Source organism: Chiloscyllium plagiosum, chromosome 7 (assembly GCF_004010195.1).
Source record: "Chiloscyllium plagiosum isolate BGI_BamShark_2017 chromosome 7, ASM401019v2, whole genome shotgun sequence".
NCBI classification, from domain to species: Eukaryota; Metazoa; Chordata; class Chondrichthyes; order Orectolobiformes; family Hemiscylliidae; genus Chiloscyllium; species Chiloscyllium plagiosum.
The window spans coordinates 91,479,256-91,500,549 of record NC_057716.1 but is presented as its reverse complement, the minus strand read 5'-3'; the positions used below and the strand labels follow the sequence as shown (position 1 = coordinate 91,500,549).

Below are 21,294 nucleotides of genomic sequence, written 5' to 3'. Positions count from 1 at the left end.
CGTGACACTGCGCCTGCACAGCTCATGGCCACGTGTTGGCCTGCTGGACCCACCCCACCCCACTCCGGCCTATCACCCTCACCTTGACCTCCTTCCACCTATCGCATTTCCAACGCCCCTCCCCCAAGTCCCTCCTCCCTACCTTTTATCTTAGCCTGCTGGGCACACTTTCCTCATTCCTGAAGAAGGGCTTATGCCCGAAACGTCGATTCTCCTGTTCCTTGGATGCTGCCTGACCTGCTGCACTTTTCCAGCAACACATTTTCAGCTCTAGTTAGAATGTGAAGCTTGTTTGGATAGTTGAGGCAGATAGCATGCATCCATTTCAGGGTTTGGAGAGGTGCAAGGAAGTGATAGATGGATATGCTGGTGGATTTGATGAACTCAGGTAGGATTTGTACCTAGTGGCTTATTTCTGAGTTGTGTGAATTGTATTTTCTCCCTCACCTAAAGGTGGAACAGGCTGGAGGGGCTGAATGGCCAGTTCCTCTTCCTGTGGAAGTGCAAGGTGAGCTCTTTACCCTCTATTCAGGTGAAGATGTATAATCCTTAATCCTTCTTACACCGTCTGCCCCGAAAGCCCCAACCCCCATCTGTCAATGTTGTGTTATGAGATTCTGTGACATTGGTGTTCTCCAGACTGATGATCAATAGTGTAATGTGCTCTTAACGTGTTGTAAATTTCTTTTGCTGTCCTTATGCTAGATGCCTGTAAAATATGAACATGCAAATTTAAAGGAAAAGGCCATCCTTTCAACCTGCGCTGCCATTGATGAAGATCATGGATGATCTGATTTCGTTTCAAATTCTACATTCTCATCCACCCTGAATGACCTCCGAGGAACTTGAGGGGAGTGAACCTATTTCGGCTTAAAATACTCAATGACTCCTCCGCCACCCGAGGCAGGGAGTTCCACCCCTTGGAAATCTTCTCCTCTCGTAAAAGGGTAGTCCCTAATTTCAAAACTGTGCCCCCTAGTTCTGGACTCGTCCACAGTTGGACATGATATTTCCCACTCCACTTTGGCAAGATCTCTTAAGATCTTTTAAACTTCCCCCTCTAGTCTTCTGAACTGCAACAAAAAAAAACGCAGTCTGTCCAACATTTTCTTTGAAAACACGTTATAGGAAGATCTGGAAGCATTGGAAAGGGTGCAGAGGAGATTTACCGGGATGTTGCCTGATGTGGAGGGAAGGTCTGATAAGGAAAGGCTGAGGGACTTTAGGCTGTTTTCGTTAGAGAAGAAGGTTGAGAGGTGACTTAATAGAGGCAAGCAAGATGATCAGTGGATTAGATAGGGTGGACAGTGAAAGCCTTTTTCTTCAGATGGTGATGGCTAGCATGAGGGACTTAGCTTTAAATTGAGGGGTGATGGATAAAGGACAGATGTCAGAGGTAGTTTCTTTGCTCAGAGTAGTAGGGGCGTGGAATGCCCTGCCTGCAACAATAGTAGATTCGCCAACTTTAAGGACATTTAAATGGTCATTGGAAAAGCATATGGACGAGAATGGAATAGTGTAGGTTCGATGGGCTTTAGATTTGTTTCACAAGTCAGTGCAACACTGAGGGCCAAAGAGCCTGTACTGCACTGTAATGTTCGATATTCTATGTTCTTTGAAGACAAACTGCTCATTCTAGGTATCAATCTGGTAACTTTTCTCTGAATGGCCTCCAAGGCAATTAATTTTCTCCCATTAAGGAGATTAAAACTGCACACAGTAATTGAGATGGAGACTCGCCAATGTCTTGCATTATTGAAGCAAAACATCCTTTTATGACGAATTCCTTTCTTAAACAGGATAACATTCTGCTTGCCTTTGATACATAGATACAGGATTGGAAGCATGCTATTCTGCCCATCAAGTCTGCTTTCCCATTCAATGAGATCATGGCTGATCTGATAACCATCAACTCCACTTTCCCTGTAACCCTCAATTCCCTTACTCATTATACGTTTGTCTGTATCAGGCTTGAAGATACTTAATGGCCCATCCTTGACAGTTCTTTATGGTAGGAATTCCATAGTTTCATTACTTGTGAGAGAAGAAATTCCTTCCCATCTCTGTTTTAAATGTGGGACCTCTTATTCTGAGGTTATGCCTTCTGGTCCTAGACTCTCCCACAAGAGGAAACAAACTTTCTGTATCTGCTCTGTCAAGTTCCGTAAGAATTTTGTATATTTCAATCAGGTTGTCTCTCTTTCTTCTGCATCCCGAGTACAGACCCAATCTACTCAAACCTCTCCTCATAAGACAGTCCCTCTATACCACATGTCAGCCGAGTGAACCTTCTCTGGGATGCCACTGATGCCAGTATATCTTTCCATGGATAAGGGGCCCAAAGCCGTTCACAGTATTCCAGTGCCCTGGATAATTTTAGCACAACCTTCCTACTTTTATTCTCCATTCCCTTTTGAGGTAATCCAATTGTCTTCCCTAAACTGGGCTGGAATATTAGCATTTTGTAATTCATGGAAAAGGACTTCTAAATCCCTCAATCCCAAAGCTTTCTGCAGAATTTAAATAATATTCAGCTCTTCTTCTTTCTGCCAAATCTTATATTTCCCCACATTATATTCACTCTGCTAAATTTTTGCCTGCTCGCTTAATCTGTCTGTCGTACTGCAGGCTCTGTCATCTTCATCATTTGCAACCCTACCTGTTTTTGTGTCATCCACAAACTTTGAGAAAGTACCTTCACTTTCCACATCCAAGTCATTAATTATATATTGTAAATAGTTGTGGGCCTAGCCTGATTCCTCTTAATATGCAAGTACAGGAAGCAATAAATCTTCTGTGGCTTTTTCACAAGAACACCTGGCTCCCTCTGTCCGTTGGAATTCTGCAGTTATTCTCCATTTAAGTAATATTCTCCTTTTTTAGTTTTACTGCCAAAGCAACCTATTTCACATTGCACTATTGCATTTCTTAAGGTGTGGTTTGGGAGATTTTTTAGTGCAGGAAAGAAGAAAGGATTAGATTTATCCCAAGCCAGCGTGCTTTGATTAGATTAGATTAGATTCCCTACAGTGTGGAAACAGGCCCTTTGGCCCAGCAAGTCCCGAAGAGCATCCTACCCAGACCCATTCCCCTCTGACTGATGCACCTAACACTACAGGAAATTTAGCATGGCCAATTCACCCATCCTGCACATTTTTGGACTGTGGGAAGAAACCGGAGCACCCGGGGGAAACCCACGCAGACACTGGGAGAACGTGCAAACTCCACACAGACAGTTGCCCGAGGTGGGAATTGAACCAGGTCCCTGGCGCTGTGAGGCAGCAGTGCTAACCAATGTGCCACTGTGCCACCCCGTGCTGTATTAATTGAGAGGATATTGATGCTGCTGCTTTCGCCTGAGAGTTTCTGGAAGGTGTGACTCATCCAGGAACAATAGAGAAGTGGAATATATTTACATGGGGAGAGAATGCAGCATGCTGTGGTACAATGGAACATGAATATTCTTGTTACATGAAACACAAAACCTTAGTAGGTATGTGCAGCAAGTAATGGGGAGGCATGTGGGATATTGACCTTTCTTTTAGCTAGTTTAACAGGGTAGATGCTCAGAGGATGCTTCCCTTCATTGGGGTTTCATGAGCTAGAGGGCAGATATAAAAATAAATAATTGTAATTTAGGATGGCGAGGAGAAATTTCTTCTCTCCAAATAGTGTAAGCTTTTGGAATTTGCCTGCACAGAGAACACTGAATATGAATCAATGTGTATATTCAGGGCTGCGTTAGACATACATTGGATTGACAAAGGTGTGATTTAAGGATTGTGGAGAACAGACAGTAAAGTGGAGCCATGGTCCTATTGAATGGTGGAGCAGGCTTGAGAATCTCTACTGTTATAAGACAAATAGACAGGTACCACTCATTCCTACAAATACTGCTTAAGTACTTCAAAGAAAAGTGGTTCAGCATTTAAGACATTCATGCTGAGGGTTGGTACTATGATACATTACCAAAAACAAAGTAATGCATACTTCAAAACCTGAACTAATGTGATTCAATACCTTTAGTTTATGATGTTTGTGTGTCAATCCCATCAGCCTGTTCACTTAGAAGTAAAGGTATGTTATACAGGTTAACCTGACCTTGTGGGTTGGAAAATGGGTAACTTTTCACTTGCAGTCTTGAAACCAAACAATGATTGGAATCGCATTTGGATGGTGAATTGTGGGCACAGAACCAAGTCACATCACCTTATGGCGTTGTGCCATTTAGTGTCTTGGATAGGACTTAATTTTGTATTTACTATTGTAAACTAAACCTGTTTCTTTTTCAATTATCCAGGTTAGAATGCCCTTTTGACACATCTGTCCAGCTGTCAGCCTACGCCATTCAGGGTGAGGTATTCTGATTATTTTGCTTTTGCATAAAGGTTAAAAAGTCACGTGTATTTTATTTTTCAAATGAAGCTGAGATTGGGTCGAACCTTATTTTACTGCTTCTGCCCTGCTGTTACCCAATGGTAAGATAATCCTCAGAAAGACTCTGGGGATGATGTTTGATGAGTATGACATCTGGAGTGTTTTGCCTTTCACTTCAAAAGCAGGAAATGGTGAATATGGTATCTTATGACCGATGGATCAACAAGCTGGTATCATGTTCTCGAGCTTCTGGTGGTTATAATTTTGTAGTGTTGTATGGATTGAGAGATTTCTTGCAGTACCTTCCAAGCGTACTCATCTGCTCCAGATGTGGGTCATTTTGGAGCAGAACCAGATCATGTGTGCTGGCTTGCCTCCGAAGCTCTATAACCAAGGTGAGAGGATCTGAGAGACAGTGGAGTGAACAATGTAGTTATATATTATTCTGGAAGTACCTATGAATTATTTGGGATGACTTTCAAATGACTGGAATTTCTCTGTACAGTGAATTTTGTTGAAAAAGATTGGACTGACCCATTATACCTTGTTTTTTTTTAAAAAACTAAATCGTTTTGTGATGTTACTGTCAAGACCTGTAGAAAGTCAACAAAAATCCTCAGACAGTACTTTCCAAACCCACGACCACTTCCATCTAGAAGGACAAGCACAGCAGATACGTGAGAACACTTACACAGCAAGTTCCCCTCCAAGCCATTCGCCGTCCTGACTTAGAAAGATATCGTCATTCCTTCACTGTTGTTGGATCAGAATCCTAGAATTCCCTCCCTAATGGCTCTGTGGGTCAACCCACAGCAGGTGGTTTTGCAGCGATTCAGGAAGGCAGCTCACCTCCACCTTCTCAACGACAACTAGGAACAGGCAATAAACGCTGCCCCTGCATGCAACACCCAAGTCCCACAAATGAATTTTTAAAAAAACCTTCTATTTGAAGACTGATGTTTAATGTTCCTCCTGAGTTGTCCTTGGGAAGTTATTGTTACCTTGAACAGCTGGTCAAGGTGCTTCACAGTTTTGCCAGGTATGGAATTGTTGAAATTTGACCTGCCAACAATGAAGCTTAAATCGGCTTGAAGAACAGGCCTCTATTTCTTAAGTTCACTTGGGTGTCGCGAAGGCAACTGGACTAGCTAGTGACATGATGTTGCCAGTGTCCACTCGTGTTCATTAGGCTTTTACCTTTGCTCTTCCTAGTAATCTGACTTTGGAGTGCTATTGTCAGTTCTTAGATCAAATAGCAAATGTCCTTCTTATTGATGGGGTACATAGTTGAGGTAGGGGTATGCTGTAGTTCAAAACCTTCATTTCGTTAGTTGAATCTATTTTTGTTTTCCTCTGGTTTGTTTGATTACAGCTGAGGTGGGGGACTGCGACCTCTCTGAGCATGGCCCAGACTTTGTATCAGAGTTCAGATTTGTGCCAAATCAGACCGAAGAAATGGAGCTTGCCATCTTTGAGAAATGGAAAGAATGCAGGTCTGATATTGCCTCCTTTTCCTGGGGGATGTAGGGTGTGGGGCTTTTAGGTTAAATGGCCTCTTCTCTCGTTAGAGGTTTGTTGTAACTCCAAACAGGTGCTGTGCTTTGCTTTAAGTAAAGAATGCTTTAAGCCACCCTGCTATAGTGGTGAGCAGGGGAATTTTATACAAGAAATCTTCTCTCTTTGCAGGGGTCAGTCACCATCTCAAGCAGAAATAAATTATCTCAATAAAGCTAAATGGCTGGAGATGTACGGAGTGGACATGCACAAGGTCAAAGTGAGTGAGTTCTGAATAAAAGGGTCACTGGATCTAAATATATTAACTCTGCTTTCTCTCTACACATGCTGCCAGACCTGCTGAGTTTTTCTCTGGTTTTGTTGGATCAAAATAAGGAGTGTGTGAATTTGGAAAGATAAACAATGCTGCTGTCATGGATGTATTCACTGTTTTCCAGAATTTAAACTAAATTGGATGTAAATGAGATCCAAACAGTGCTGGAGATATGCAAAGGGTTCAGGCAGCGTCTTTGAAGAGAGAAATGAAGTTGGGGGACTGGTTTTACTATACTGAGGTGGTCGAAGTGTGAGTGGTCATCTGTAGAACTGGGTGGGTGTCCCAGTGAACAGAATGGGTGGGGGTGCCCTTTTAACCTGTTTGTTTTAGCTTCTGTCTGCTGCCCCCCCCCCCTCCCCCCCGCCACGCCCCCTTACCATCTTGGGATTGCTGTGAGTAACAGTAGCCCACAATCCAGCCCCTCCCTTAACCAGCCAACACTGAGGACAGGCCCTGCAAGGTAGGAGACAGGACCATAATATTGGGGAACAGGCCTGACCCCACCAAGTCCTGGCTTCGAGGTGAAAATCCAGCCCAAGTTTCCAGTTCAGCAACCTTTTCAGGCATATGTCACAGCTGAGCTTGTTCCTGCCTTCATTCTCAAATGTGTGCTTTTGCAGCAAGGGTCCCATAATGGTGTTCGGAAATGGACCCAGTCTCCCCACTCTGCTGCAATTCCAAGCAGAACGAACAAAGGGCCACACAAAACCACGCACGCGGGAAATGTGAAATAAAAAGCTGAAAATGCTGGAGAAGTTAAGCCAGCCTGTGGGGAGAGAGTAACATTAGAGTGCCATATGACTCTTCAGAAGTGTTTACTTTGTTTCTCTTCAGAGATGCTGTGTTTCTCCAGCATTTTCTGCTTTTATTGTTAATCAAGATTCAGTTTCCACATTCCTCAAGTTTAAGCTGAGTTTAATTTTGGGTGGAGTTAGGATGTGTTCTAATCAACCTTTTCAGGGATGTTATTCCATTTTTGATAACTCTTTTCCATCACAGATACAGACTTGCCTTTTCTTCTTTGTAATTTTTAATCCTGTTTTCATAATTAGGGAAGAGATGAAAATGAGTACAGCCTGGGCCTGACCCCAACAGGGGTGTTGGTATTTGAAGGTGAAACAAAGATTGGACTCTTTTTCTGGTGAGTTCAGTCTTCCTTTCTCAAGAGTCTCTTATCTCAAGAGGGTTGGAATATAAAAGCAGAGATATACTACTAAGACTTTATAAAGCTCTGGTTAGGCCCCATTTGGAGTACTGTGTCCAGTTTTGGTCCCCACACCTCAGGAAGGACATACTGGCACTGGAACGTGTCCAGCGGAAATTCACACGGATGATCCCTGGAATGACAGGTCTAACATATGAGGAATGGCTGAGGATACTGGATTGTATTCGTTGGAGTTTAGAAGATTAAGGGGAGACTTAATAGAGACGTACAAAATAATACATGGCTTGGAAAAGGTGGATGCTAGGAAATTGTTTCAGTTAAACGAGGAGACTAGGACCCGTGGACACAGCCTTAGAATTAGAGGGGGTCATTTCAGAACAGAAATGCGGAGACATTTCTTCAGCCAGAGAGTGGTGGGCCTGTGGAATTCATTGCCACGGAGTGCAGTGGAAGCCGGGACGCTAAATGTCTTCAAGGCCGAGATTGATAGATTCTTGTTGTCTCGAGGAATTAAAGGCTACGAGGAGAACGCTGGTAAGTGGAGCTGAAATGCGCATCAGCCATGATTGAATGGCGGAGTGGACTCGATGGGCCGAATGGCCTTACTTCCACTCCTATGTCTTATGGTCTTATGGTCCTTTCGTAATGCACCTAAGTTAAAGATTTCACCAGGATTGGGGAATACAGTTGAGGAAATGGGTTCGGCCATTTAGCAGTGAGATCAGGTGAAATTTCTTCAGCCAGAGAGTGAACCTGTGGAATTCTTTGTCTTGGAAAGCAGTCAATGTCAAAATATTGTATATTTCCATTAAGGAGGAAATATGTGTGTCTTACAACTAAAGGAATCAAAGGAGCTTAAGTGAAAACAGGGTGCAGAGTTGGATGATCAGTCATGATGATATTATATAGCAGAGCAGGCTCAAAGGGCCTTATGGCTTATCCTTTCTCCTATTTTCTAAGATACGGGCCTACCTTTTTAAGAAGGCACTTGGCAGGTCAAGGAATACTATTGCTTTGAAGGTTATCTGTCAGTATTTAATTGTTTAAATGTATTCACAGCTTGTGGACATTTATTACCCACCCCTAATTACTCAGCAGGTTAGGGTTGGGGTGTTAAGGGTTAACCATGTTGCTATGAGTATAGAGTCACTTGTATGACCAGATAAAGGGCAGCAATTTCTTTCCCTGAAGGTTATCAGACGGGGTTTTTTTTTTCAGCAAATGACAATGGTTTAATTGTCATTGTTAGACTCTTAATTCCAGATTTTTATTGAATTCAAATTCCACTGTGGCAAGATTCAAACCCAGGTACCCCAATCATTACCTGGTCTCTTGATTGATAGTCTAGTGAAAATAACAGTAGGCCATTGCCAGAAATAAAGTCTGGAGTTGAAGCCAGCAACATTGGGCAGCTTGAGATTGAACCTATGACTTTGGTATTATTAACACCACGCTCTAACCATCAGAGCTAACCACGTTCCAATAAAGCAGCTATTTGATTGGAGTGTTGCAATGCAGTTGAGGTGTTCTGTTACATATGCTGAAATGTTTGGGCTGATGTTTTAAATGCATATGTCAATTGTGTGTGGCGTATAGTGGCTTCATCTGTGTTATATTTGAGAATGATCACTGTCCCATTGCTATAGTAGCAATAAGTAAGTGTTAGAAAAGTTGTGCTTCAATCTGGAGAGGGAGACATCCTGCTGCTTCAGTTATTTTGGCGTTGTATGTGGCTCATGTTTCATTCTCCTTACTTTCAGGCCTAAGATCATCAAACTGGAATTCAAGAAAAGCAAGCTAACTCTTGTGGTAGTGGAAGACGATGAACAGGTAAGGCAGAGTTTTAGCAGTGACTGTCTCAATCTGGTCAGGACTAGCTTGCATCACACCAGGCATGTTGGGAATTGTGGTGTAGGCAGGATTTTGCTGCAGGATTCAGGATGTCAGATTCAAATGGGATCAGAACCTGTGACAACAGCTACTTGGCTGTGATTTATATTGTCCACCCTGGTTTACCCAATTGGCCAATCCAATGAAGGATGGCAAATGGGTTCTCGGGCATTGCAGTAGACCATGAGACATTAAGTCCATCAAGTCTGTTCCACTGTTTCATTGAGACTACAGCTGATCCACTGCAGGGATGTCATGGTGTGGATTGGAGGACAAGCCTGTTGTCAACCACCTCTCCTGTTGAACACCTTAGTCCATAACATCTTTTCAAGACCCATCGCACAGTAGCAGATCATGATTTATTTATTCATGTTCATACATGTTCCTTATTGTTAGCTTCACTTTGCATGTGTTGTTAGATTAGATTAGATTCTCTACAGTTTGGAAACAGGCCCTTCAGCCCAATGAGTCCAAACCAACCCTACGAAGAGTAACCCATCCAGACCCATTCCCCTATCTTATATTTACGCCTGACAAGTACACCTAACGCTATGGACAATTTGGCATGATTCACCTGACCAGCACATCTTTGGATAGTGGGAGGAAACCGGACCACCTGCAGGAAACCCATGCAGACACAGAATGTGCAAACTCCACACAGATGGTCGCCCGAGGCAGGAATCAAACCCAAATCCCTGGGGCTGTGAGGTAGCAGTACTAACCACTGAGCCACCGTGCGACACACCCATTGTGTGTTGGGGTTTCCTTTAAACCTGAAGTGCTCCAGTGTGAATTGGGATATCCACCTTCTCCAATCTAAGTAAAAGAGTTGTTTGAATAAGCAATACCAAGATTATTGTAACTGTGGCTCACACCTGAACAAGTGGGCCTTGAACTCAGATCTTGAGGTTCAGAGGCAGGGACATTGCTACTGTGCTGCAACAGAATAACAGATTGTTTAGGAATATCCACAACAGCTTGATTCTTCAACTATGGCAAAGGCTGCTGCTGGGCTCGGAAACATTTTTAAGCTCTACCAAAGCCTGAAGTATTTTTGTTCCTCTATTCTAATGCAAAGTTAAAAAAAATCTCACAACTCCAGGTTATAATCCAACAGGTTTAATTGGAAGCACGAGCTTTAAGAGTGCCACTCCTTCATCAGGTGGTTGTGTGTAGAAGGAGTGGCGCTCCAAAAGCCAGTGCTTCCAATTAAACCTGTTGGATTATAACCTGGAGTTGTGTGATTTTTAATTTTGTACACCCCAGTCCAACTCCAAATCATGACTACTATATTCTAATGCAGCCCTTTCATTGTTTTTGCTCTTCAACTTTCACTTGCATTCTCATTGTTGCTGTGCCTCAAGTCCATACCATTGTACACCTGAATGCAGTCAACTCACCTGCATTTGAATCTCTAAATTTGTGAGGCATAAGGTGTGTCTAAACTGTGCCATCATGGAAAATCTACATTCTCTTGCATCCTTTGACAGAATAGTTTAGTTCGCTCTCTTTCATTCTCTCCTCTTCGTTTCCTTCTGTTCGTTCTTTCTTTCACGCTCGTGCTCTTGCCCTCCTCACTCTTGCTCGCACTCTCTCTTTCCCGAGCTCACTCCCTTGCTCTTGCTCGCACACTCTGACGGGCACTCCACCCGGTTACTACTCCAAGGCTGTGGAAGTTCAAAATTATATGTGTGCTCCAGATTTTAATGAAATGTGTTGTCTGCTTTAAGTGAACATGTGGAATTATTCCAAGTGAGCACATGACTTGGCATCTCAGTAATGGCTAGGTGGTGCTTGCCTGTGGCTGACTTACTGGTGAATATTCATTTCCTCGATTCATACAAGAAAGGTGGCCACTTGGGTGAGCTATTGCAAGGTAGCAATTGCCCAGACTGGTGCCTTCAGGTGAAGACATGAGCATGAAATGTGTGATCATTTAGAATCTGATTACTGTAATTAGGCAACTAAGGGAGGCTTCCATCTTAACAGTCATTAAGCACTTGCAGCATTAACACACGTAATTGCAGCCCAACTACAGACTCTGAGAGAAGGGCAGAAAATCTGCCAAGAAAGAAAAGTAAATTGTTAGAAAAAGCAAGCATATGTTTAGAACATCTTTGCTCCTTTGTCGCCTCGAGCCTCAGCAATTCCAACTGTGGCTTTTGGCTTTGAGCTCATCCAAGTCTCTGCTCCCTTTGCCATTCTTCGCATCAAGTTAGGTTCACCTTCATCAATTACATTTTTGTATTAAATTCTTACCATTTGTTTTACAATTGCCCCCTGGCATCATTCCTGCCTATCTCTGGAGCCACCTACAACATTCTCTAGATCTCAGCAATTCTCCATACCCAGTTTAAATATTGCAATGTTACTGTTGATCATGCCTTCAGCTGTCCAGGCCTTAAATTCTGTAATTCCTTCCCTAAAACTACACGTCTGTATATTTCTCTCTTAAGGCAGTCCTTAAAACCAAATAGTTTGGTCAGCTGTTTTGATATATCCTTAGAAGACTAGGTGTGAGTGACTTGTTTGATTACACGCCCATGGTTGGCCTTAGGATATTTTAGGAGAAAGTGAGGTCTGCAGATGCTGGAGATCAGAGCTGGAAATGTGTTGCTGGAAAAGCGCAGCAGGTCAGGCAGCATCCAGGGAACAGGAGAATCGACGTTTCGGGCATAAGCCCTTCCTGAAGAAGGGCTTATGCCCGAAACGTCGATTCTCCTGTTCCCTGGATGCTGCCTGACCTGCTGCGCTTTTCCAGCAACACATTTCCAGCTTAGGATATTTTACCCCACAACACGAACTACACAACTAAAACTAAAACTAGACAGGGGACGAAATGTCTGCAACACAAATTCCCAGCTCGGCGAACAGAACCACAACAACTAAAACTGGTTGCTTGAGGTAAACCCCTATCTAAGGTATGGAGAATCCTTTTTTTAATTGTGAGGAAGACCTTTTTTTTCCAACCCACATGAGAGAGACCTGCAGAAGTTGCAACTCGCAGGCTTGTTGCTAGATGAGGCTTCTGTCCCAAGGATGTGGTAGACCAAAAACTAACTAAGCTGGTTGAATATGATTGATATGCTGTATGTGAGCAGCATCTGAAAATTAGGGAAGATCAACCGGTCGGTTGACCGAATTAGCTGGGTTTTTTTCCAAAAGATGCTGCAAATTTATTTTTTGATGTGCAGGTAATTCTCTGTGACATAAGCAAATTGGACCTTCTCCTGAAGGTCACGTCTGAAGTAACTTATACAACAGTATCCAAATTCTGCTGAAATATGAAGGTTTGTGTGATTGATTAAGTATATTTTCATCCAGTGTTGTCAGAGAGCCCAATTCCACTGATAGTGTTTATTGCAGTCTTGTATCCAAATGGTGGGCTGTCTTTCTATCTGGGCAGCTACCCAAGCTGGATTGGAAAGATTCCACAAGGGTTTGAGGGTTTTCCATGATGGCACAGTTTAGACACACATTATGCCTCACAAATTTAGAGATTCAGATGCTTTTAAGAACTTACGGAGTTCTTAAAAGCTACCTATAGCAGTGCTGTGGTGACTTTCCATTGCATTGCCAGAAAAGGATAAGGTAGCAGTGCTGAACAAGATTGGAGTAGTTTTATGCGAGACAGTTTCTTTTTACAAATGAAGATAGGAACAATATTGTGTTTCTCAGTGTATCAGGTGTATTTTTGGGTTTGGGGCCAAAGTAATAATGACATCATTACTTTTATATCCTCACCCATTCCTAAAAGTCAGAGCTTGCACTGAAGTTTTAGCTCAACAGTTGCTGCCATTATTCCAATGCCTCACTCTTGAGACTAATCAAGCCTGCAGTGTAAGTTAGCAGGAAATTTCATCACAAGGAATTGCTGAGTTTTTCCTTGATCGATAAGTGTCGGGACGCCCTAACAACAGTCATAAGTGTTTCTCCTTCTCCTCCTCCTCCTCTTCATGGCACAAAAAAAATCTGAGATTAATTGCAGCACACACGCGTGCACACGCACACGCACGCACTAAATCCTTGATCTGAAACTTCCTTTATCTGTATGACTCCAAATGGCCCTGTTATGCCATGAGCTATCGAACGCTAAGGTTATTAAGCACTTCCTATTGAAACCTCATCTTCCCAAGTTACAGATGTTGTAGAATTCAATTGGTAAGTGATTACCTTTCACCACTGAATTGACACTGTTATGGACCAGGTCAGACCTCCTCAAAATGTTTTAAGAAGGTAGCCCAGACCCTCAAATTTTATTGTTTTTAGTCAGATGTGAGATAGATATTCCAGAAGTGATGCAGCTGGTCAAATCACTTGGCTTTAAACAAAACAAAATGTATTTACACACGACAGATGAAACAGAAACAAAAAACAGAATTTAGAATAACTTTACTTATTTGAAACCTAGCCAACTCGATTGCAGCGTAATGATGCTGTTCCAATTCCAGCAAAATCCTATCAACATAGTCCTTGGCAAAAAGTAAATTCATACACAGCTTCTTACAGGCAGGCAAGACTTCTGTAGAAGCATGGAACCTCTTTTCACTGTAGCTGCTTCTCAAGCTTCCCAGTAGTTTTTAACTGTTTGCTAAAACTAAACCAAGCTAGAAGAAACCTGAACTGGGAAAAGTGGCCACTCCCCTTTCATTGTACAATTGTTTTTTAAAAACCCTAAAAGTCTCCTCTGATTGTTGACTTAAGCAGTGTCAGTTAGCCATTTTGGCACCACTGACTTTACAACCCCTCTTGAAAAAAACCAAGGACATCATAACCTTGTTAAAGGGGCAACATCATCACAATACCACTACATATTTGAATATGCCAGTGCCTAAATATTTCAAACCCCTAAGGAAAATAAATACTGTAAATGCTGGAAGTCAGAAAGAGAAGCTGAAAATTATGGAACTACACAGTGAAGGGGAAAAGCCAGGTTATACCTTTCTATGAATTATGAAAGATAAATTACATGAGGCTTTTCATAGGACTGATGGCTGAAGGGGCTGAGGATAGTGAATGACATTGATAATTGTGTTAAATATTGGCTTAAAGTGGAATGACTAATAAAACATCAAGGCAGAAATAGGTCATTTGGCTCTTCAAGTCTATTCTGCCATTCAGTGAGATCATGGCTGATCTGATAATCCTCAACTCGACTTTTCCTGCCTTTTCCCTATAAACCTTGCTCCTCTTATTGACTACAAGTCTATATCCCAGCCTTGAATATATGTAACGGCATAACCTCAATAATGCTCTGCAGTAAAGGATTCCACAGATTTGACTATCCTGGAAGAGAAGAATTCCTCTTCATCTGTGTCTTAAATGAGTGTCCCTTTAGTCTGAGATTCTACCATCTGGTCCTAGATTCTTTCACAGGTGAGCAATCAGTCCTCATCCATCTTATCAAGACCCGAAGAATTTCAATGATGTCTCTTTGCATTCATTCTTCTAAACTCCAAAGAATACAAGCTGAACCTGCTCCACCTCTCCTCATAAGGTTAAAAACCACACAACACCAAGTTATAGTCCAACAAGTTTATTTGGAAGCACTGGCTTTCGGAGCACTCCACCTTCACCCCATTCAACTGTGGCTCAAATCTGGCTCAAGATTGGGATACAGATAAATTCTAACCTCACACTTTTAATGCATTGTCTGAGCTGAGATGTCACCTTTTTTCATAAAACCTTAAGTTATCTCGAGAATGTGACTTAAAAGAAGTTCTGGAATTTACATGATAATGAACCAAAACCTGCAAGCCATTCTAAAAGATGGAAGACTTAACAGCGATCTAGGTTCGTTTAATATATCATTTCAGCTACATGACATTGTAATCTTTTGCTATAAATTCTGTCTCTTATGATCCTGCTCCACAGCTACCTGATGAAGGAGCAGTGCTCAAAAAGCTAGTGCTTCCAAATAACTTGGTCTTGTGTGATTTTTAACTTTGTCTGCCCCAGTCCAACACCGGCACCTCCACATCATCTTCTCATAAGGATATTTCCTCCATGTCTTCCAGCTAATGAGCCACTTCTGGACTGCATCTAATATCTTAGATAATGAGATCAAAACTGCTCACAGTATTCCAGGTGCGATATAAGTATTGCCTTGTTTATTTTTAACAGGACCTCCCTACTTTTACTTTACTCCCTACAGTCACTTCACTTTCCCCATTGCCTGCTGAACTTGAAGGCTAGTTTTTTTTTATGATTCAAGCATGAGAATACCAAATCCCTTTATGCTGCAGCCTTTTGCTGACTTCCCCCATTTACATTATTTACAGCTGTAAACTGTTGCTGCTTCATTACGTAATTTCATATTTTCCTGCATAATATTTCAGGTTTTGGTCAATTACCTTATATCACATTCCCCCCTACTTATTTTCGTGTCATTGCCAACGTTTGGCGACATTACATTTCCTTCCCTCATCCAAATCATTAATATATATTGTAAATAATTGCGGATCCAGCACTGATCCCTCTGACATTTCACCAGTTACAGGCTGCAATTCCTGAAAATGCCCCTTTATCCTAACTCTATCTTCTATTAATTAGCCAGTCCTCTATTTATGCTCATACTGACCCCAACACCATGGGCTCTTATTAAATTGCCTTGTGAGCAGAACATTAACAAGCAACTTTTGTAATTACAAATATAGTAGAACTGCTGGTTTCCTTTTTCTATATATTGCTTGTTATGTTTTCAATGAATCACAATACATTCCTCATGCCTGAGCTCCCCTTTATGAAGCCAAATGCACTCTGATTATATTACGTTTCTCAATGCTTTACTCTTAAAATGTTTATAAACTCTTTAAAATTTTTGTGATAGCAAATATTCAGCTAACTGGCTGATAACTACGTGTCCATCTCCCAACCCTTTTTACTTATTTTCCAAACAGAAGCTTTCATAATTCTGTAAATCAACTTCAAATTAGGGGAGAGAGTGACATTTTGGGGTGTAGGTTTTGTCAGGACCCAGTTTCCTTGTGTTTATTCTTCTCTTCATTCTGCCTCATATTTAATTGTGACAGTCTTGGCTCATCACTGTTTTCCACGTTCAGTGGTTTTGGATCCCAAGTCCAACTCCAGAGAGTTGAACACATAAGTTAGGTTGTCAGTTCAATGAAATGCTAAGGAAGTGCTGCACTGTCAGAGATGCCTCCTTTTCAAATTACACTTTAAATCCAGATCCTGTGAAAGATCCCACAACATTTTTCAAAACATAAGTGGATTGTCAAGAGTTTTGGTGAATGTTATTCCTAACCATTGCAATTAAAGTAGATTATCCATTTGTTTACCTCATTGCTGCCTGTGGAAGCTTGCTGTGTGTAAATTGACAGTTTTTGCTTCCCTTGTTGCTTTGTTTTAAATTGGCTTTAACGCATGTTGGCTGGCCCTGAGATAGTGAAATGAGGTTCTATAAATGCCAATTTTTCCTTTCTTTACTCTTCATCTCTGGTTTTACCTCTCCTTCTCAACATTTTCCCTTTAACTGCACAAAGGCTGGGGCCTTGCTCTAAATTCCAATTGCCTTGTTCTTGAGGTAGCAGTTTTTGCCTTTGTGGGAATTCTCTTTAATTTGCAGTGGCCAAAATAATTTCTGATAGAAAAAAGACACTATTGAAGGGAGATATTAAAGGGAATATTTTTTAAAACTGGAATTTACTATTTCTTTGATGGTAATATACTCTGTTTAACAAAAAAATTCTATTCTCTTCCTAACATTGCTTTTTCCAGTTTGCGTGAATAGGATATTAATTTAAATTGCTATCAGATGCTTTTAAATCTCATGAGGCCAGGTTTGTAATCTGTCTGTGAAATTGACCTATTGGTAGATTCTCTAAGACCTGGATTTTTTGGGGGTCTCCATCTCTTGGCAGAAACATTGGTGACAAGTCCACCCACCATAGTGAGGAGATCCCCTCTGCAATATTTCACCATTGCTTTAGAGTGAGTTGTCCTCCCTCTAAGAACTATTGGCCAATCATCTGTATTCATGGCATCAGCAGCAGGCTAGAATAGAGTCCATAGCTGGTACTGCAGGCAGTCATAACAAAAAGGGCACCTGGACCTGGGGAAATCCAGGGTATTTCTGGGGCCAAGCCCAGATTGTTGGAGAGGTGGAGCCATGGTCGGTGGAGTGGGAGAAATGGTGAAGACTGGATTTGGAAGGTTGGTGGGTAGGGATCAGAAGGGCTGGGGAGAATAGGGGGCAAAGATGCTAGAGGATTTGATAATGCTTAGGATGTTTGTGAGGGGGTGGGGTGGGGTGCTCTCTGATCGAGGTTGTAGATGGCACTTTGAGCCACCGTTACACCAATCATTCTCCAAGTAGTATGTAGTTTTCCTACAACAGCCTGTCTCCACCCACAGGCAAAATAGTGGCCACTGGCCGGGGCTGGGGTGAGGCAATTAATTAGCAACTCAAGGGCCTCAGATAACCTAAGGGCGAGTGGCGACCTACTCATTCAGTAGCTCCCAGATCAGGATAAGCAGTGGGCAGGTCACAGGATATGAGCCCTCACTTTACCTTAAGGTCAGGTGAGCATAAAATCCACCCTGTAGTCTCTGGTCACTTGGCATGATCTGCTGCAAATTATCATCCTTCATGGGAAGGTCTAGAATAGGGAGGCAATGGTTGAGTGGCATTGTTGTTATATTGTTAATCCAGAGACCCAGATAATGGCCTGAGGAGTCTGAGTTTGAATCCTGCCATGGCAGATGGTGGAATTTGAATTCAGTAAAAGTCCCGAATGGGTGGGAGGAAAACCTGGGACTTCCTGGAACTGCATTGTGCAGAGCAATGCATTTTTATTTTCCATTGGGACAGTGAGGGAATGGTAACCATGGTAAAACAAAAAAAAAACATTTCGGAATGCTGTGCTGCCTTGTGTGCTAAGAAGTCGCATGTGGCATCCATTACGATAAAGAACAGCACAAAACCCAGTGAGACCAGCAAGTGAATGACTTGAACATAATTATTTCCCCCCCCCACCAGGGGAAAGAACAAGAACACACCTTTGTATTCCGACTGGATCACCCAAAGGCTTGTAAACACCTCTGGAAATGTGCTGTGGAACACCATGCGTTTTTCCGACTGCGGGGACCTGTCCAGAAGAAGTCGAACCAGATAGCCTTTGTGCGGATGGGCTCCAGGTTCAGATACAGGTAAGGTGGTCAGAGACTGAGGGATCTGTTAAATTACCCGACAGCATGTTTGCAGGAGGGTGGAAGAGTCTATGAAGGTGATTAGCAGATGAAGTAAAAATGGAAACTCATTGAAAACGCATTAATGTCGAGAAAGCACTTGTAGATAGGGGTCTGATCTTCGAATAATAAAATGATGTGACTGTTGGTTTAACAGAGTGTATACCTTTAAATTTGAAAAGTGTGGTGCCGGAAATAGCGCAGCAGGTCTTGCACCATCTGAGGAGAAAGAGAGTCGATGTTTTGGGCATAAACCATTCATCAGGAATGTAGAGGGAGGGGAAGGGGGCTTAGAAATAAAAAGGGAGGGTGGGGTGAGGCCAGGGGACAGGTAGGTGGGAGAGTGTTAGGTGGATGAGGTGGAGTGTGAGCCTGTTAAGTCAGAGCGGAGGGTGGAGCAGATAGGTGGGAAGGAAGATGGACAGATGGAACAGCTCAAGAGGTGTTGCCGAATGGGAGAGTTGGAGGTGGGGGATGGAGGGGACATCTTCCTTCCCACCTATCCCCACCAACCTATCACAGTTACCACACTCCCCTGCCTTCATCTATCATCATGCCACATTCCCTGCCCCAGGCCCCACCCCACCCCCATTTATCTCCCAACCATCTCTCTCACACACACACACACACACTCTCACACACACACACACACACACACACACACACTCTCCTGATAGAGGGTTTATGCCCGAAACATTGACTCTGCTGCTGCTCGGATGCTGCCTGACCTGCTGTGCTTTTCCAACGTCACATTTTTCGACTCTGACTCTCCAGTATCTGCAGTCCTCACTTTCTCCTGTATACCTTTAAATCCATGTTATCAATTGGGATTTCCAGAAGGATAATACAAATTCAGCTCACGTTGTGGGTATTATATACATTTACAACACAAAGACCTTCTGGTCTGTGCCTGTTTACAGTTTACATAAACCTCCTCACAACTTGCCTTAGCTTGCCCTGTAAATAGAACTTGTCCTTCCTGTCTCCCTCAGGTACTTATTTAGCTTCCCCTTAAATGCAACCGTGCTGTTAACCTGAGCCACTCGATGGCAAGTTCAACTGTCCAGGTAAAAAAAAATTTTGTTCAGTTGACAAAATAAATTTGTTTGTGACCCCCTGCTTCAGACTCTCCCACAAGTGAAAACAGCTTCTCTGCATCCAATCTATTATACCCCTGTCGTGATTTTGAAGACTTCACAGAATGGTTACAGTGCAGTGGGAGGCTATTCAGTCCATCTTATCTGTACCTCTTCTCTGCATATGTATTTGACTTATTCCCATTCTCCTGACATAGCTGCATACCCTGCACATTGTTCCTTTTCAAGTAACAGTCTCCTCTTCTTTTGAAAGTTTCATTTGAATCACACTATCTCAAACAGTGCATTCCAGACCTTAATCACTGGCTCTGTCGAAAAGATACTTTCTTATATTGCTTTTGTTTCATATATCAATCTTTAAATCTGTGTCCCTCTCATTATCAATCCTTAGAAGAGCAGGGAGAGTTTTTCTTTCCCTATCAGATATGTCCAGACTCCTCAATACTCCCTGTCAGATCACTGAGTCTTGATTGGACCTCTTCAGTCTTTAGCACTGGTTATAATTTCACACTTCTGGTATCCTCGTTGTGAGTCTACTTTGCAAATTGAAGTTAATATGTTAATTGCTAGATGTCACCAACAAATGTACCTGGTTAGTAGGTACAGGTTCATTCTCTGTGTTACAGTGAATGACTACACATGTCCTGAAGTTGGGATTCCTGGTGAATGTGGCATTAGGTTTTGCACAGACTGGACTTCAAGCCTTAAGTAGCTGACCCTCCCCATATTTGTCTTTGGAAGTTTATGGCACTAGCGAGATAATGGACAGCTCATATGAGGGCCTGTTTTAGTCCTGATTGTTGAACTTTGTCCTGTCTATCCATGTTGACTCTGTGTAAATCCTTCCTCAGTCACTGTTACACCCTCTTAGTTAGTGGGAGGGCCTTTTATGGAAGCTGTTAATTATGCTATCCATGATGAGCAGTTGTTCATTCTGAGAGCAATAAATGAGCAAGTTCTGCTTGATTGCCTTTATTGATACTGCAATCCTCAAACATTGCTGATTAGAATATTTAGAACCTTTTTGAGTAGGTTGAACCTAAATGTAGAAGTTTTGGTCGAACATCTGTAGGTATGGTTTAGACTGTGACTATTGTGTCTGGATGAAGCACTTTTTTTCATATTATTGATGTGTGAGGCAATCCTGTTGCATCCCCACTTCTTCGCCATTTTGTATTGTGTCCCCTTCATTCGCCTGGCACGTTAATAAGTCACATGTGGAACAAGAATCTAAATGGGGTTGTATAAGGCGGAGAAGGTGGTAGCTTTTTATTTTCTGAATTCTCTAATGAGACCATAAACATCAATGGACCGTTGGTCTAATGCTGAGGTTATTAGGGTGATGATTTTCAGGAAGGATTGAACAAGCTGGATTTTATCATTTGGAAAAGAGTTAATTTGTGTCATGTCTTAGTAAAGGTCTTAAAGAAAGCAATGTTTGATAAAAGTAGATATGGGGTGACACAGTGGCCCAGCAGTTAGCACTGTTGCCTCACAGCACCAGGGAGGAGAAAGTGAGGGCTGCAGATGCTGGAGATCAGAGCTGAAAATGTGTTGCTGGAAAAGCGCAGCAGGTCAGGCAGCATCCAAGGAACAGGAGAATCGACGTTTTGGGCATACGCCCTTCTTCAGGAATGAGGAAAGTGTGTCCTGCAGCTAAGATACCTTTTATCTTAGCCTGCTGGACACACTTGCCTCATTCCTGAAGAAGGGCTTATGCCCGAAAC

The 21,294-nt window shown here is 42.4% G+C and overlaps 1 protein-coding gene across 2 annotated transcripts in view; it reads left to right on the top strand.

The window, feature by feature from the left end:
- Window positions 1-21,294, top strand: part of epb41l5 (erythrocyte membrane protein band 4.1 like 5) — a 164,549-nt gene that overhangs the window by 74,834 nt on the left and 68,421 nt on the right. For both annotated transcript variants that reach the window (XM_043694224.1, XM_043694226.1), the window contains exons 6-11: window positions 4,301-4,353; window positions 5,750-5,870; window positions 6,064-6,151; window positions 7,261-7,349; window positions 9,134-9,203; window positions 18,262-18,431. In XM_043694224.1, coding sequence (XP_043550159.1) covers window positions 4,301-4,353; window positions 5,750-5,870; window positions 6,064-6,151; window positions 7,261-7,349; window positions 9,134-9,203; window positions 18,262-18,431 — 591 coding nt within the window. The remainder of the gene's footprint in view (window positions 1-4,300; window positions 4,354-5,749; window positions 5,871-6,063; window positions 6,152-7,260; window positions 7,350-9,133; window positions 9,204-18,261; window positions 18,432-21,294) is intronic.